Below are 18,268 nucleotides of genomic sequence, written 5' to 3' on the forward strand. Positions count from 1 at the left end.
AGCATTTTTAAATCCAACTGTTTACAGCAGCAGAGTTTTGTGAAACTCTTCTATAGAGACTATAGAAATGGAAGACTACTTAATTGTTTTGGATCATGCTCCATATTTAATGCCAGAAGCCCCTAGAAAAGATGTTTCTATTAGTCATTAAATTTTATCAGTAATTTTCCCTTCATCTTTTGGTTCCAGAACTGCACTATCTGCTTTTTGCTGCTAATTTTCCCAGGAGTGGTCTACCGCTGTGCAAATGGCCAGGATCTCATAAACTCAGCATTCTCGTTTGATGAGCTCAAGTCGAAGAGATTGCCATTCAACAAAAGTCTTCATTTTCCAGCGAAGTGGCAAGGGGAATAATCAAAGAACATAAAACACAGAAGGATATTATCTTAATTGTAAGATTAGCTGATATATTTCCCTAGTGGGAGATCCATTTCCAAAGAATAGCATTTTCTTAAAGGTAACATAAGAGACGGCCTCAAACTTAGAAAGCTTTATTCAGCCAAGAATATCAGACTTCTGGTCAGTGCAGGCCCTGGAAAACTGTACATGGTGAAGACTCCAAAGCTACCCTTACTAACGGGTGAGTGGTTCTGCCAAAGATGAAACCATTCTCTATTACTCCCAATACCTTCCAAATACAGTATATATTTGCTGACTTAACAGAAAGGTGGAAAGTTCACACTTATTGAATTCATCTGTGCTCTCTGAACGCCTAGCCCTTGCTTTCTGTTGCTCTGAAATCAGATCTAGTACGACTAAGCAGTGTAGAATACCATAGATCACCTTCTCTTAATTTTGAGGATGTTTCCTCAGCTCAGCACAGGCCCAGCCAATATAAACCTGAAGCATGCCCTTGTCAGACAGAATGGATAGAAATGCCTCTTGTGGCATTTGGAAGCTTACCGTTCCCCACACCAGTGGGTCAAACAAAAAGTATCACCTTAACCTTGTCAGATGGTCAGGTAAGAGGCCTGACTTGAGATTCCTTCTCAAGTCAAGTTGTTCTCATCATCAATAAATCAGGGCTATTGAATCCGTGGTTCTCCACATGTTTTTCAACTCAAGTTACCATAACCCTTAAGACACTTTGGCCTAAGGTAGGGTATGGTGGGAGTAATAGTTGATTTGTTATGAACACACAGCTAGCTTGTTAGTTACTGCTACCATTAAGGCTCTAATATTTCCTGTTGTTCTCATCTTTTCAGCTTTGTTTCTACATCTACAAGTTTAGCTTACTGGAAAAATAAATTAACATTCCTTGCCCCCAGAGGCTATAATGAAATGAAGTAAGCATCTGCTTCTTGAAGTTCTGAAGTGATTCTACAGCTATTTGCTACCATTAACTTTGTTTTCAGAAAGGACTGTACCCAGAACAGCACAGGATGACACAATTTCACTTAAAAAGCAGAAAACAGAAAAGATTCACTAAAGCCCTTGAACTGGCGATCAGCCCATCAGGTTTACATGTCACATATGTTTAATAGCACAGTCATGGATCAGAAATTAGCTTATTGTTTCATAGATTACAACTTTGGAAAGGCCTTGTTCTACACACACAATGTAAAGCAAGAGCTGGTGGTAGCTTATTAGACCACTATATTTTTAATATATAGATATATAGCTTACTTTTAACATATACTAGTCTTCATCAGGCTGTGCATCATTATGCTGTGGCTATTGCAGAAAAAAAAAACATATGGAATTCCCCCAAATCATTACAGATACCTGTGCCAGGGCTGTTTCTTAAAGGTGTGTTCAAAACTGCAGTTTGTAAACATGTCAGAAATGTAGGTTTCAAATTCCACCCTGGTGGCCATTGGCTGGATTGTCTCTCCACAAGCATCTGCCATGATTTTTGGGTCCTCCATTTTTTTTTCTGCACTATCCACAGCTTCTTGGTACACAATCTGCTGAAGATCACTATGCTGAAAGCTAGCTATTTTTGTTTTAAATTTAGTAGTCTAATAAGTTGCCCTTGCTTTTCATTTGTGTATGGACCACACAGCTTCATTTATTTTTTCTACACGAAACTGTGGCAGTTGTGGGAAAAGTAGGCTATTACTGTATCATTAAAAATATATGAAACTCCATTTCTGATAAAGAGTGTTTAGGTTCTACAGATATGCATAGGAAGACTAAGCAGGTTTCTTCCTACCATGAATGAAAGGGAGAATTTTATCAGTATGTCTGCTACAATATCTAAGGAGTGTCACTGTCATTTTAATGTGGGAAACAAATCTCAGATCCCTACTTATGTGTAAAGAAATCTGCTTACTTCATTGATATACAGGGACAGACATTTCATCTGAGAGTTCTGTATTGCAATACTCATATGGGTTTTGAATTTTAATAACACTGCAGTATGAACTTGTGGCACACAGCAATAATCTTAATTAAAGTATGAAGGTTATGCTTCTCACGACACAGCTGAAGCACTGTGCTAGTAAAACTTAATGGGAGCAAATTGTAAGTGTTCTTCAGTGTCTTGAAATAACCCTCTCCTTTATGATTTTTTAAATCTAATCTAATAATCTTAGAATTTGTAATACAATTACAAAAACACTTTCCATATTTTCCACATTTATTCTTTATTGTATTGCACAAAATATCTACATAAAGCCAGGACAGATGTATATTCTCTGGAATACCATTTGTGGCAGCACAGCCTGCCATGAGCACGGTGAATAGCTGGTGCTTTCCTCCAAAACCATAAAACAATGAATTGTAAAACTTTAAATATTTGTGTGTCAATGTCAGTAACTGAAGGAACAAAGCTAAAAAAAGATCAAATACATATTTTCTGCAAATGCGCATAAATATACAGTTTTGTACAAAGGCTCTCCAAGAAATTGTCAGATTGTGTGTTTGTGAGCTGTCTATCACAATTGTGTGTGTATGAGCGTGCATGTATGTGTGCAAGCACGCAGGTGTATAGAACTTGCAGTAAAAAGTAGTGCGCACCAAAATAAATTTCACCTCACAAAATAACATACCTGTTCTCACTTTTTAGATTGGATTGAATAGGACTGAACACATGCTGGAGTCAAACTTGGGAAAGTTACTGTCTTATGCTACATATCCCAGAATCCCACAAGCAACACAACCAGCAATGATGTCAGCTGAGGATTCTGGGAGCTGGAGTTCACCAAAAAGTAAATTTTCCTTAATCTAGTTGGTTAAAAATTAAGACTTTTCACAGTCTTAATTGCCGCCTTTGGTGGCACTACTCTGTAGAGGCTACATATATCTTCCATAACAGCTGAACAGGGGGGAAAAGTTATTCCCATTGGAACACCAAACTATGCATTAACACTCAATAACAGTGTAGCCAGAATGAAAAATATTGCTAATTAAAAACAACAACTACTACAACTATCCATCTGGGAAAGAGAGAAGTTATATATTAGGTAATATTGATTGAACTAATTAACATTTAACCTTCACTTCATAAATCTTCTGCCTGGCACACATGCAATCTTTTGAGAATCCAAAGGTTTCTGAAAAAGAATTGAGTTAATAATCCTCCACTTAAAGAATACATCCAGATATTATGTTGGCAACATCCCTTGGTTCTTAGAAAACATTTTAATCCAGCTGAAAATTGTAATGTTAAAATATGTCTTCGTTATGAGACACCTTCATGTTAAAAAACATGGAAATTGTGTAAAAAAATAGTTTAAAGTCATTTGTTTTTAGAAAACGTGTCAACTGCAAACGAGCTGGTTCTGTATCTATACACATAAGGCACAATCCATCCAAAGTTAAGCATCTCTAAATCCCATTTATTCTCAGTGGAGATTTTAACATATGCTTAACTCTCCCACTGATACCATTGGATTTACACCCAATGCTAAAAATCAGAAATTCATTGAAGGGCTACTAAGTTCATTCCAAAGAAATATGCATTGGATTGCAGCTGTAATTGTTTAACTTTCATGGATGGTGCCCATGCACTTCAGCTGTGTTGATATGTGTAACTGAGGTGAAAAGAGCTACAAGTCCTATGACTTGTTTTTGTCCATCACGCTGAGCACTTCATCCAAAAGTGAAGGGCCAAGGTCAAGTTTCAAAGAAAGGAGAGGCGCTTCCAGATCTGAAAGGGAATCTTCTGGTTTAGGCTGAGTTTTAGTTAAATCACATGAACGATGGCCGTTGTCAAATAACTCCTCTGTTTGCCATGCAGTGTATTGTTCCGAAAGACTGGATGAATGACTGTCTCTTCCATTCATACAATGCGATGTTGGGACATTCCGCTCTCCTGTGATGTCATCTCTGTACATTTTCCCATTCGCCAAGTGTTTGCTTTTCTCTTGCAACTTTTCTTCCATTACAGGCTCACAGCTATGCCTGGGATTCCTTAATGGGCCCAAAGAGTCCGGCTTTAAACTAAATGTCACTGGTGACAACAAGGGCAGTGTGAGGGCTTGAGAACCACCAATGGCAGGAAGTGATATGGCATTTTTTAGCACCGGAGAAGGCGTTTCGGTAAACACAGAGTCGGAGGTGCTGTTTGCTCGCAGGAATTCACTGTGGCCTTCACATTGGCTAGCCGTTTCTCCCTCATTACCAGGTAAGAGCTCGTAATTTCCTTGTAAAAAAGAGATGTCTCCAAACACATCATGTTGTCCTTCTTTCCCAATGTGAATGGTGTGGCGAAAATCACCCAAAGGCGGGCTGATCATATCAGGAGACAAAATATCCCTCAGCTTGAATTTCTTCCCTTTCTTATTGTTGTCAGCTTTCAGGTAGATGGGTGTTTTGGCTGGCATCTTTTGGCAGTGGTGGTGGATACAACTTTGTAAAAAAATGAAAATAAATAGAAAGAGACGGAGAAATAGTCCACAAATCTGAGTTGTTCTTCTCTGGCAAACCCTTTTGTGTTAGCTCTGTTGCATTATTTACTTTTGTGTCACTCCCAAATCCACACAGCTGTAGATTCCTTCTAGGAAGCCAGTTTTTGGGAACTGGAGAAGTGTAATCTGGATTTCCTCCTCAAATTTAAGCAGGCTACTCTGTAAGGCTGTAAGAATGCTTGCTTGCTTGCAGGATCTCAGACAGCTGCATGAGAAATAAAACAGGTTATTATTAACTTGTTCATGGTTCATTCAATCTCATATTTGCAAAAACAATTAACAGTGCTCTTGACAGTTCCAGCATGGAGATTAGCTCGATGATATTTCCCTTCATTAAGCAGGATAAAAGGATTTGTCTAACATGGCTAACTAACCTTTTTCCTGACTTGGTACATTTTTCAAGCCAAGCTCCTTAGACAAAGTTACCAAACACAACTCACTTAATAAGCTTCCTATCTTGGCTTCTCCTTTACCTTATTCTGTTAGTCAATAATGTCTACCTCTTTGTCAGGAAAAGCCCACATCTTTTGAACATCACTACCACGAAGGACCTCCACTATTTTTAAAAAGGAGGTGTATAAACATATCCTTGCAGATCTTTTGAAAATTTGAAGCTAGAAAATCTTCATTTGTGTAGCTGGAAAGATCAAAGCTGAAGCTGTTTTCACAGATGCCTGCAAGTGTTAGGGCATAGCTGGGCAATCGGTTGAAATCATGCCCTTAGATGCTCTTCCATCTCAGTTGCACAATCTCACAAACTCTGATTTACAGACAAAATAACATGTACAGAATGGCTTGGGGTGGGGACTGCATCACTCAAGGAAGAATACAAATGCTATCGCTCTGTCTGTGGCTAGATGGTATATATATTATACTTGAACCTGCCTCCCCTTGGCTCCCTTCAGAGTTTTATGTTTGGGATGATGGAACTTGTACTTCAACATCTGGAGGGTTTCAGGGAGGATAGCTTTATAAGTGCATCAGAGGAGGAAAGCTCAATTCACAAAGGACTTCCATAGATATTTGAACTGTCATCTCCAACTTTACTGTTTCCAGTGCTTCATCTCCTGAGCACATCTTGTTTTTGCAAACTGGAAGTATGATCACACAGGGAAATAGATCACAACTTGGACTACTTGTGGAACAGTCCAGTGTGATCTATTTCCAAGCAATCACACAACATCAAGGGAAATGTAGTCTAGCCTGATCTCAATCCAACCCAACCTGGGTATGGATTGAGGTCTAGTTGCTGGCCTTCTATCTTTCGAGGCCGAGCTGGAGAACTTCCCAAGTGGACAGAAGGGTCGCTTTAAGAGCAATTACTCCTGTTGATTACACGTGATCAGACATGTGCCTCTGCAGCACTCTGAACTGTGTTCCTGGGGTAGACTTCAGATCCTTGACTTCAAGGATCAATTTAAACAATGATGAATAGTCACCAAAATGGTGGGAGGGGAGGGAATTAATTTAAATTGAACCTTGTTTTAACACTAGAAAGCACACATCCTGGCTAAGGAAATACTATGAATCTCAAAATGGAAAAGATACTTTTAATCAAGACTTGAAATATGTGTTTCGAAATTGCTATATTTCCTGAACCAGCATGGAAGCATCCTAGGACAATTAACTCAAAAGATAAATTTTCCTATATATCACTCAATTGACAAGTAAATAAAGTCTGTTTTTTTAAAACAGATTTTTGTCTACAAATATACAAAAATCCATTCAAACTATATACACACATGAGTGGGGGATTGGAATTGCTGTACCAATAAAATCAGCACAGAACTCTGTACTGGGCGGAGGGAAGATGGGACCCTTCTAATATTGTTGGACTGCAACCCACAAAAGTCATAACAAGTTCAGCCAAAGGTGAAGGATGAGAAATGTAGAGGACTCAAACTCCTCAAGTTGTGACTGACCTTCACATTCATTTCAGTAGGTCTACTCCAGAAAGGAGTCATGTTGGGTTAAGCATACAATGCATTTTTTAGATAACAGTAATCTGTTTTAATCTTTCTTATCTTCTGTAACACTTTACTTCTAAAGTAACTAAAGAGAACTACCTAAATATAAAACTGGGCAGAAGTGCCTACAACAGCTTTCCATTTATAAGAAGCCTATTTACCATACAGGCCCTACACATCTTTCAAAGAAACTGAATGGACAACCATATGCAAAACACAAAAACAGATAATCAGGAATAGAATTCCTCAGCCAGGTAGTTTCTACAATAAAAGGAATGAATCACCTCCCGCCAGTGGATTAAAAACGCAGACTTTGTTATTTCAAAACTAAAGCCTGACAATTTTCTGAGAAATAATCTCATAAATTGCTAAATTGCATTCATTTATGTAATTTATATTGTATCAAAACAGGCATTCAACAGCAAAGAATAAAAATAAGACAAAATACTAAAACTAGGTAATTAAGCACACAACTCTTGTTATTGATTTAGTTATTTTAATGCTACTTGTATAAAACTAATTATTTTTTTTTATAATTATTACACTTAAAAATAAAAAAGACTATAAAACAAATTCATGTTTGTGGATGTATTTTTATATCTCTCCAGTATACAGTCATTTCAGATTTGCCTTTACCACACCTTTCATAGAAAAATAAAACAAAACAATTTGCATCTAATAAAACTCCACTACACTCTTGGAACACATTCCAGAGTCTTTGATCACATCGCTCATTTGCCTTTTTGAACAGCAGTATTGTGTCCGCTTAAAGATTACAGGCAGAGGAGAGTTTTATTTGGAAGCTGGGGATCAATTTCTCTTGCTCATTTATCTTAAAGGAAGGGCATTTTCAGACAGAGGGTTCTGAGTGCTACCATTGAAAAAGAATTGTTCAGTTATCCAGTTTTTATTTCTTCTCAGGGCGTTGTGTTTTTATTTTTTTCGGAAGACACAGCTGGGAACCATACCTAGTCAACAACTTTTGGACCTGCTGTAAAATTCTATGAAGAAGGCAACATGCTTGCAGAGCAAACCTTAGAATTACATAGTAAAGCTATAGGCAACGTAGTTACTTTCAATGAGTTTCCCATCCCTTCTGCACAAAGCAGATAGGAAGTTACATTTCAAAGCCACTGTTTGGAAATGATTACTTGTCCAACAATAAACAAGGAATAGCAACAAAGTCACTGTATGAGTGTGAAGAGTAAAGTTTACTGACCCCATTGTTCAAAGTTAGTTTTAAAGGGATTTTATAGAAATGTGGACAGGAAATTTTGTTTTGTGCCACTCTTCTATCTTTTTCCAAAAAGTAACAAAACTAACATCATACTTTTTTAAAACAGCAGTTTAAAAATGCAGTACATATTTTAATCACCAATACGCATAAAAGGAAGAAATTATTTTTACAAAGCAAATAACCAGGATTGGTTAAGTCAAAATCCTCCTCAGCAAATTCGCTGAATCCCACTGAACAAAATCAGGCTTCTTTCCAAGCAGACATTAACAAGGGTAGCTTTCAAAATATCCCAAAATCTCAAAGTGTGGGAATGCATGGTCAGAATCGTAAGCTTTGTATAAGCTTATTGGTCTTTGTCTAAGCTACTGTTCTGCTAACTGGCAAGGTGCTAGGCTGCATCTTGGTCACATGCGTGATTCTGCCAATGAGATCTACCCTGCCACTTTGTCAATGAGCTGCAATTAGCCACAGCTTTTTACACATATCTTATGTGAATGCCAACAGGATTCCAGCCATAATGCCTCTTACCACTCCTTTTTTTTTTTAAAGGACATAACAGAAACAATGTAATGGAATAGTTTAAAAAACTGACACAGCTTTTTTAAAAAAAATCTAGCTTAATTTAAAGAAGACGCTGCAGGCTTGAGATACTAACAACTAAGTCAATTTGCTACAGGTATTAGATAGGTACTGTATTATATTCTATTTGTTTCATTTCAGGAATAGCAAAGATATTCTGAGGCAAAATCTTACCTTCAATTCGTAATCCAGCAGAAGATTCTGTAGGGATAGCAGCCTGTAGTCTCTGGAACAGGAGAAGAATGTCAGTGAGAAAAATCTCCTTTTTATACCCTAGCCACTCCCCTGACCTCTCCAGCCATTGGCTAATTTGAAATTATCCCATCAGTGAATGCCAAAGCAACGGCCCTGACATCACATGCCACAGTTAATTGTATTTAAAAGGTTTTCTCTTTGTTGGATTATTGCAGGAATGGTGAATTCATACCTTAGTTCAATGTAATCAACTATGGGTGAAAAATCCCACCCCCACAAACAAATTCTAGACAATAGGCCAGTCATGTAGCTGAACTGTATTAAAAAGATCTTCCCATGGAGTCTCTTTAGTTACTGTGAATTCATACAATTCATACCTCAGTTTAGTTCAACTGATATCACATATTGTGGTCTCTCCTCCGAAGGGTATTTTAATTCTGATTCAATCATAGCCTTGTGTTGCAAGAGGAGGATGCTTTTTAATTCATGTCTAATGTATTTCATGGATCTGATGGACTGTGTGGTAATCCAAGAAAGGTTATTTGGAACAAAATTTGATGGCCTTTCCAGTGCTATGAGCCTCTCTTGGTTTTGCCATAAGAGACTAATGTGGTCAATGTTATTTTACTATTTTATTTTATCATTATGTGTATTCTGTTTTTAAAAGGCAATTTCTCTCTTCTCCTGAGGCCACAACAGAAGATAAGGTATTGCAACTCTTCAAATTTTGAAAAGAAAACAAGCAGGTTTGCTGGAAGAATTCATATGGCACTTAGTGGTTTTTTATAACATAATATCAAAATAAAACAAACATTTGACTGCAAACAGCATCAGACACAGAAGCACAACCCAAACAATGGTCCTCAGCACTAAGGTTCAGAACAAGCACTATAGTACATAATCAACTATGATTAATTATCTCTCATTCTAATTTTTGAAAGTGCTTAAATTACATTCTTTTAAAAAAAACAAAGTACAATAATTTTAAAAACACGGTTAGCTCACAATCCATTCAAAAGTTTAATTTAATTCTTTAATTCTGAAACAGGTCAGTCTGAGACGTATATTTTGATTTTACTCTGCACTGTAGAATAAAGCAGAACAGTAGATTACACTGCTTGTGCCAACCTGCATATTTTTCCTTTCTTTCAATCAACTCATTTTAGGCTATATTCCTGCAGTCTGAGTCTTCCCAAAATATGAGGAATGAATAAAATCTCAACAACTGTTACAGTAGCTCAACCTGTATTTTTACAACAAAACCATACACTAGGTTAGATGTGGGGATGTGCAACAGTCTAAGTCCCAGTTCCTGACTGTATCAGGATTAAATCAAATCAAATTGAAAGAATTATTTAAAAAGCTCCAAAAATATAGCGCAGAGTATGTTAGATTTTGATTTAGCTTTAGAGTGGAAGAAGAAGGTAATGTCATCAGAATTATAACGAAGCCTCAAGTGACCATCTTCAAAGCTGGAGGAAACTGTGGCCAATATGTTTACTGAACAAAGGAAGGCAAAGAATATCAGGACTATGATATGGCTTTTTTCATCACCAAGAAAATCTTTCATTCTTCACACATTCCAAAAAATATAAAAATTGCAAATACAGAAGGAAAAAGGAATCTTGACAGGGTTGTTGTTTTTTTAAAGCTATTTAGATCTTTAAAAAATATATGCATTTCATTATTCAGCCCACGCTAAAATGTCGCTGGTTCTTATTCTTCCGGTTACAGCTGTGATACTTTTTATCTCCTGGTTCTGTTAGGGTGTAAGTGAACCCACCATAAACAGTAAATATATAGCATAACAGCTTGTATGGCGGGGAGGTCCTTTCCCCCATTTTTGGAGTGAGGCATCCACCTACTCAGTCTATGTTTATATGACATTAACATCTAATACATTGGGCTACAGTTCACAAATTCTCATACTATAATAAACTTTGTTAATATTCAAGGTGCCACAAGACACGCTGACATGTTTGATGCACTGTTAACTCTTTGGAAAGTGTCACCATATGCTGAGACTCCAGCCCGCATCCCTTGAGTAGCTCCAGAAATGATGAGTAACCATTTTAGCAGGTTGCAGTGCATTTGGGGGATGGTCCAGTGTCTGACAGTAATTTCACATGTTTCTTTTCTTGGTCTACACCACCCAGAGTAGTGATTTGCTAGGGGGACAGTAGATAAACAAACAAACAAACTTGAAATTTGAATATTGTATAGCGACTTAGAAGCTCTATGTGTGTGCATGTTGTGTCTCTGTGTTATGCGTTGTCAAGTTGGAGCCAACTTATAATAAGCCTAGTAGGGTTTTCAAGGTAAGATGTTTAAAGAGTGGCTTTGCAAGTTCTACCCCCTTCATGAGCTTCAATGGCTGATGCACTATGGAAGTAATAATGCTGCCTGGACTGGCTGTAAGCAGAGAGGAGCAGCCAGCTGGGGTAGCACATACAGGGTATCCTGAAAGGGCAACATTTCAGAATTATTGAATGGAATTATTTCACTCACAACATCAGAGAGTGGTTGGATCAGATTTCATTTAATACTGTACATAGTAAAAACAAAATCAAAAGAGTTGTGTCACTTTAAAGACTGAGACATTTATTTCAGTGTGAGTTGCAAATTATTTTGTAAAAAAGATCTTCTAAATCTTCAATTTAGTGTCACAACTCTTTTGTTTTTATTTTTGTTTTATGTGCTGAAACAGACCAACATAACCTTCTCTTTGAAATTGGCTTTCTTATTGTTTTTTTACTACCAGGAATGGACAGAAGGTATGTAAAGGCCAACATGGCAGAAGACAGAATGTTGGGTATAGATCAATAATGTGCCATATATACATGGTGTACAATGGGAAACGAGTTCTATGGCTAGCGTCCAGAGAAACCCTTAGTAGTGGGCAAGCCTCAATGACTACAATAAGATTTATTTCTAAGTAAATTTGCACAGATTTGCACAGCAAGGGTCACTCATATGCACACTCTCCCAGGAGAAAGGCTCATTTCATTCAGTGGGAAACTACTTCTACATATCAGATCAGACAGCAAAATACTAATGTTTGTTTTGCTGTACTCCAATATCATGCAATTGTTTAGTTTCTAATGGGAAAAAAAACCACAATTCTACAAGTTTTAGAGATGCATACACAGACCACACTCAGACCACACAACCCTCTTTATTTCACTTCAGATTGGGAAACCAAACCTGAGGAGTATGAATCGATTTTGAAGACTATGTTCCTGCAATATTCTAACTGATCATTCTCGTTTTCTAAGATGTAATGACAGGACAAGTGTATGCTATGAAAGATCCCATGATTCTGTCTGTCTGTTTCATCCCTGAAACTGGTTAAACCTTAAGAAACAAAGTATGTTGTTACTGAAAAGATAAAATTCATGTTTATTTTAAAGCCGATTTGTCTTGGACAAGATCAAGATTCCGAGCACTCTGGACTTTGCTGAATAGTCAACTGCACAACAGGCAACAGCATTTTTTCACATATCAAAGGTGGCAAATTCAGAGGTGTGAAATGTTTTAATCCGTTATCGCAGTGAAGACTTCATTTTCACTGGGTGGATTCCAGATCTTTAGAACAAAAGAGGATGTGAACAGCCAGAGAAGTGAGTCACAAATTAGCATCCGAACTACCAATTGTATTAGAAGGACATACTGATTGTATTAAAGAAAGCATCTGGGGAGGAAAAATATTTCACTTGAAATACTGAATTGTTTTTGGATTCCATGCTTGAAACTGCGTATCAGCAGAAGATTTAGAAGACAACTACAGAGACCATAAAATACTCGGCTGATCTGACTGCTGAAATGTATGCCTCCCCCTTACACCTTTTCTCAGGGCAAAAACCTTAACATATAGTAAACACAGAGGCAAGGCAGGCCATGTAGAGGAAAAACCCTAAGAGCTAAATAAAACTTTGGGTGGGGAGCCTACAGAAGTTCAAGTAGACCAGTTCAAAATATTTACTGCATGCTCCAAGTAAAGTTAAACATTTGTAGGTTCCAACAATTTTAGTGGGATGTGCTTCAAGGTAACTATGCTTAAATAGCTTTTAGGCACATTGTAAAGTTCCTTCCATGTAATCCAGGAGGCTGAAAAATCATTCATTTTTGCCAGATCCTAGCCTTTGAATGTTTTTAGAAAGGGGAAGCTTGATGATTGTTCAGTGGATGCATCATGCACCAAAACAGATGGAATTACAAGTAGAGTTGGACTACCTTTTGAGCACAGTTATAAATTATTTTTAATAATGGTTTGTCCATTGAAGAATCTGTCTTCAAGAATTCACAAGATTGACTCCAAGCAACAGGGATGCTACAGATGTTAGTCACATAACAGGAAGACGTAGGGAATGTAAATAAGCCAGGGCAGGATTTGGGCAACTTTAAGTCTACATCAGCTACTTTATGTTTCTGACTGAGACCCACCACTTGGGAGTCTGGTGCAAAAGACATAAACTTAGCATTAAAGAGCATAGGATTTTGTTTCCAATACCCAAACTGAGCACAGTTCATAATCCTTTCAAAGAAAAATTCAAGCTTTCTTTGAGAAGTAAAGTGTGTATGTCTCTGTGTGTGTGTGTGAGAGAGAGAGGGGGGGGGAGGGGGGAGGAAGGGAGAGAGAATTACTTTGTTGCTGTTATCTGTTATTGAATGGTTAACAAATACGAATCAAAAAGGGTTGCAAATCTATTCTAAATAACCCTTAGGTCTACAAGTAAATCGAGACCTACTTTCTACCAATCTCTGAGTAGGAGTAATCAGTAGACTACTGGGATGGTCTCTTGCAAAAGGTAAAGAGAGATTTGTGCACACTTAATTTAGTATAATTTGGGGTATTTTAAAATATGATGGTTGTTATGGGTTTTTGGGGCTCTTTGGCTGTGTTCTGAAGGTTGTTCTTCCTAACGTTTCGCCAGTCTCTGTGGCCAGCATCTTCAGAAGACAGCACTCTGTGCTCTCCTCTGAAGAGGAGCCCGAAAAACCCACAACAACCATTATATCCCGGCCGTGAAAGCCTTCACGAATACATTTTGAAATATGGTTTATGGATGTGAAATGATAAAACACACGTAAAGCTTACTATACTTTTTGTTGTTTTTCTTTTGGAAATGGCAGAGCTGAGCTCCCACAGAGGACTTCTGTGTCATTCTTTTAGACCAGTTCAAACTCGATCTGGATTTACTTGTGGAAAATACTGCTTTGTGGTGCCTACCAGTCCAACAACAATATTTGTTCCTCAACTAAACCCACTATAAATATTTGCATTGCCGTCACTGGCAACATTTTAGCCAAATTGGACACACTAATACTGTAGGAGAGTTGTCTAATTCTGTTTAGATATACAGTAATTTCCCAGTACCGTGTGTGGCAATGACTAGTGTGGGCACACATACATAAGAAGGAAGGCGCCTTCAAACCATGCTAAAACTTAAAAGACAAGACATAAAAAGGCAGTAGAATCAGCCAGGACATTGTTTTATAGATGCAGGAGAAAAGTGAACAGCTTGTTCACACGTGCATGTACTTTCCTGCTACAGGTTAGAAATTATTGTTGGAAGAATTATTATATGGCTTTTGCAATGATTCTGCAATGGATCTGTGGTTTTTCTAAACTCAATGTTATGCATGCTGCTTATCTTACCCAGAGCTGGGATTTTTTTTTCTTTTTCTTTTTGGACTACAACTCCAAAACTCCCCCTGGCAGCATAGCCAATAGGAATGGAACCTTCATATGTAAAGGGCTTCCACTCCGACAGGACAGTGAGAATCACTCCCCAATGGATGAATGATAGTGTTAACTGCCCCCCAAACTGGTAGGAGGTACTGCAGCCCTTTCACCTCCCTGCTGTTCCCATATTACCTTCTCAATGGAGTGGGAAGGAAAGTGACCTACGACAATATGGGAGTTGTGAGGATTCCTTACAACTCACAAAAGTGCTTAGGGGGGCAAGTTCCATCCACAGGAACCATTAAAAGAGAAAGACGCTCCTCCCCTATGCACCTTTAACTGTGGGGTTCTTGGTAATTTATGGAAGCTAAAGTTCGTTAAGTACAAAAGCCATAACCCTAACAGCCAAGGGCTGTTTCCATGTGGTCAACAGTGTAACTTCTAATTTTACAAGGTGCCCAGGCAGATCTCTCAATAGGTTTATTCCATGAATGATTTTCATGATTTTGATAAGGCCATCCCAAAAGAAATCTTTGCACAGGAAGGCTAAAAATATCAAAATGTATATCCACTACTCCTCAAAAACATAAGCAGGCCTGGTAGTTAAGCATACATGTCCAAACACTTCCTAAAGTCATGCTCATCGTCACCAAACAATGTTGGCAATGATGTAATAAGGTCAGCTTTATTTTCTACTGTGGCATTTTCCTATCAACGTGTCAAAGGCAGGTCCCTGGCCTAGGTGGCTGTGACATTCTGCAGTTCTAGCTGTAGCTTTCACCTCTGACTGGGTTGAGAGACGTGGGAAGAACGGCTCCAACTCCCTTCCAAAGCCCTCTTTCACATTTCAACTTCTTTCAGGGATCCTATGCATTCTGTCCCATTGCCTCAGATCCTGCCTATGGTTACAAGAAAGCATTGTGTGTAATGTAAAAGTTGGCACACCTTTGGTGGAATTTTTTGTTTGTTTGAAAACAACCCAGGAGATTTGTTCATTGGGACATGTAACATTGTTCATGAAAACTGCAAGCCAGCAAAAGACTTTTTAAAGCAATCCAAACACTATTTATTATTTCTCTTTGCAGGAGGGCACAGGACCCTCTAGCTCCTATTTTCAATCATGGACAGCCTTGTGAAGTTAGTGGGGCAATGTTCAGACAGACTGAGCTGCCATGTGACTTCTTTTAGTTTGAACTTCAAGGATTCGCAATAAAAGTCAACTCACTTGCTTATGGATAAATAAATCCATTGCATTTGCAAACAGGGTAGAGTTCATCAATTTCCCTCTTCTACAGATTTTGAGCATAAAATAATATGAGCAGTCTTCTGCAAAGGTGTACGAACAAGTTGTCTGTTCAGCAATCAGTGCAAAATCAAAATTGTGTTCTGACCGAAGAAGGTTAATGTAACTTATGTATATCTCCCCCAATTTGTCTGTTGTGTCATCATATAATACAAGTAGATCTTGTTTTCCAAAGTATTGTTTTTTTAAAAAAAAGTTTCAGCTGTTTTGCAATTATTAAAATATGAAAAATACAAGGGATTGATAATATTTAGTTTACTTAGCTTTAGTCTGCAAAGCTTCTTCCAAGAAGCTCAGGGCAGCACATAAAAAGAAAAATACACCAAAAAGGACTGTGTCCCTCTTTCAAGACAAAATTTATTTCAGTACGAGCTTTTGAAGATTAAAGCCCAGACTTATGGAGAACAATAGCTGGGCCTCACAGTTACACATCATGTAAGGACAGAAATACAACCAAGTGTAGTGACAGTGAAGATAGGACTGAGAGGCATGACAACCACATATTAACACCTGTTAGTGGGCTTTCAGGATGACAGTGGCATTACTAAAACAGGCAGTGAGCATTCACTGTTGCTAACATTAATCTGGAATGCCCCTTCAGTGTAGAAACTCTTTCCATTCATGAAAGAGACTGGCATCCTCTAAAAAAACACAAGAACGTAAGCTCCATGTGGAGCTTTTTGCCACTTTCCCCTTTCCCTTTAGCTCATGCCACTTCTCACACAGTTGTGGATACTGCTCCTCCAACATACTAGACCACTTACAAGGGCCATGAAGGGACTTACAGGAAAAGAGGAATTGATGAAAAGAAAACGCTCCTTGTTTCCTTCAGCGAGTGGCCTCTGAGAAGAATTCTGCTCACATGGGGTTCTTTTAATGCCCCCCATATATGAGAAGAGGGCATTTTTGTCCTCCAAATTCACATTCTTTTGCAGAATTCATGCAGAAGAACACATAGAAGGTAGGCATTCTGCAACATCATGAACTGCACAGTTATAAACAATGCCCCTAACATTTTCCTGATATGGTTTAATATGTGACAATAAAAAAAAAGACTGTAGACAAAATTGTCCCATCAAATGTATTGCTCTTTGTGCCTGGAGTCCTTCCCCCCAACACCATGCAATGCAAAGCATTGAGAAAAACCCAGACAAAAGAGTCACATGCCATTTTTGTGTAACATATGATGCTGAAAAGCAGATGTTGCATACTTTTGTTTTTAGCAGATTAAACCCGTTTGTGCGTATGGTGGAAGAGGGCACTGGAATTCTCTGTGGGATTAGGAAATACAAAAAGTGTGCATAAAATCCAACCCCTAACCATAACCACAACACTAACCCTACTTCTGAGCCTCAGTATACTGAAATTCCTATGGGATTGGAAAACATACCAGAACCTACTTAGCGCAAGGTGTTTTGGAAGTTAAATGTGTTAGCTTGACAGCTATCTTTTCAAATGTCAGCAGTTAAAAACTATCAAACCCTTCACTTTCCAGATAAACTACCTCTGCTCAGAATGAAGGTTCGTGCCCTCACACTGCCATGGAAACTGTCAGAGAGATCCTCCGGGAAGCTAATGCCCAGTTCCAAATTACTGCTGCCAGTAAACTTACATGAGGTAGAAAAAGGTGTTGGATTTCTTTCAAGGGCCTGATATGATGAAGCTGCTCCACACTCTTAATGAAAGCTAGAACGGAACTCATATACAGTGACTAACAAAACAGAAATATATGAATATCAGCACACAAAGTTTTCTGAAAACATTTATTATGTTTATTCTTTAAAGTGATATGCAGCTGAAAGATGGTATGGAGAAACAGTTTCCCAGGGTCGTTCAGAGGGCATCTCCTTATCAGCAGTTTGCTGGGGCAGACATTTGGCCCAGTTTTGCTTCGCCTGCCATAAAAACACAGAGTGATGTTCCCCAGATAGCCAAGACAGAAGACTGCACTTGAGTATGCCACTACACATAGTAAAAATGTGCCCAACCCAATTCCTGGTGGACTTTTACTGCAGAAATGAAGGGATACAAGTTAAATTCTATTTGAGTTTACAATCTGACTCCTCCACAAAGCATTATTCTGCTTGCTCACTATGACATGAAATGAGCCAGGGCTCTTGAGGACTCTGACAAGCATAGTGCAAGCTCTGACGTACTTTACAAAGCTCCAAGTGTGGTCTAGGAGTCACTTTGTGTGTCTACCACCTGAAGACCCACTTAATGGAATATGTAGAGATTCACTACCAGTTTGGCCAGCAGGTAATGAATGGGCCACAGCAACGATAAACATGAGGGGAATGTGGAATATGGATGTTGGCAACAATGGACAGAAGGGAGGAGCTTCTTCTCCCCACTTTCCTAAATTTATTATTTTAATTCCCACAGCTGCACAATCACTTTGATCTCTGTTTTCCCTCCTCTACTATGCTCTGCGGGGCATAGCAAAAA

At 38.3% G+C, this 18,268-nt stretch overlaps 1 protein-coding gene across 5 annotated transcripts in view; it reads right to left on the bottom strand.

Moving 5' to 3' along the window:
* Positions 1-2,569: 2,569 nt before the first annotated feature.
* CDC42EP3 (CDC42 effector protein 3) overlaps positions 2,570-18,268 on the bottom strand; it is a 37,481-nt gene continuing 21,782 nt past the window's right edge. For 4 of the 5 annotated variants that reach the window (XM_072992397.2, XM_072992401.2, XM_078383073.1 and 1 more), the window contains exons 2-3: positions 8,811-8,862; positions 2,570-5,058 (exon numbers count right to left, since the gene is read on the bottom strand). In XM_072992397.2, coding sequence (XP_072848498.2) covers positions 4,002-4,769 — 768 coding nt within the window. In that variant the 5' untranslated portion in view covers positions 4,770-5,058; positions 8,811-8,862 and the 3' untranslated portion in view covers positions 2,570-4,001. Of the gene's footprint in view, positions 5,059-8,810; positions 17,716-18,268 lie in introns of all 5 variants that reach the window. The other variant, XM_078383072.1, reaches the window with a different exon arrangement.

Source organism: Pogona vitticeps, chromosome 1 (genome assembly GCF_051106095.1).
Source record: "Pogona vitticeps strain Pit_001003342236 chromosome 1, PviZW2.1, whole genome shotgun sequence".
In the NCBI taxonomy this organism is placed as follows: Eukaryota; Metazoa; Chordata; class Lepidosauria; order Squamata; family Agamidae; genus Pogona; species Pogona vitticeps.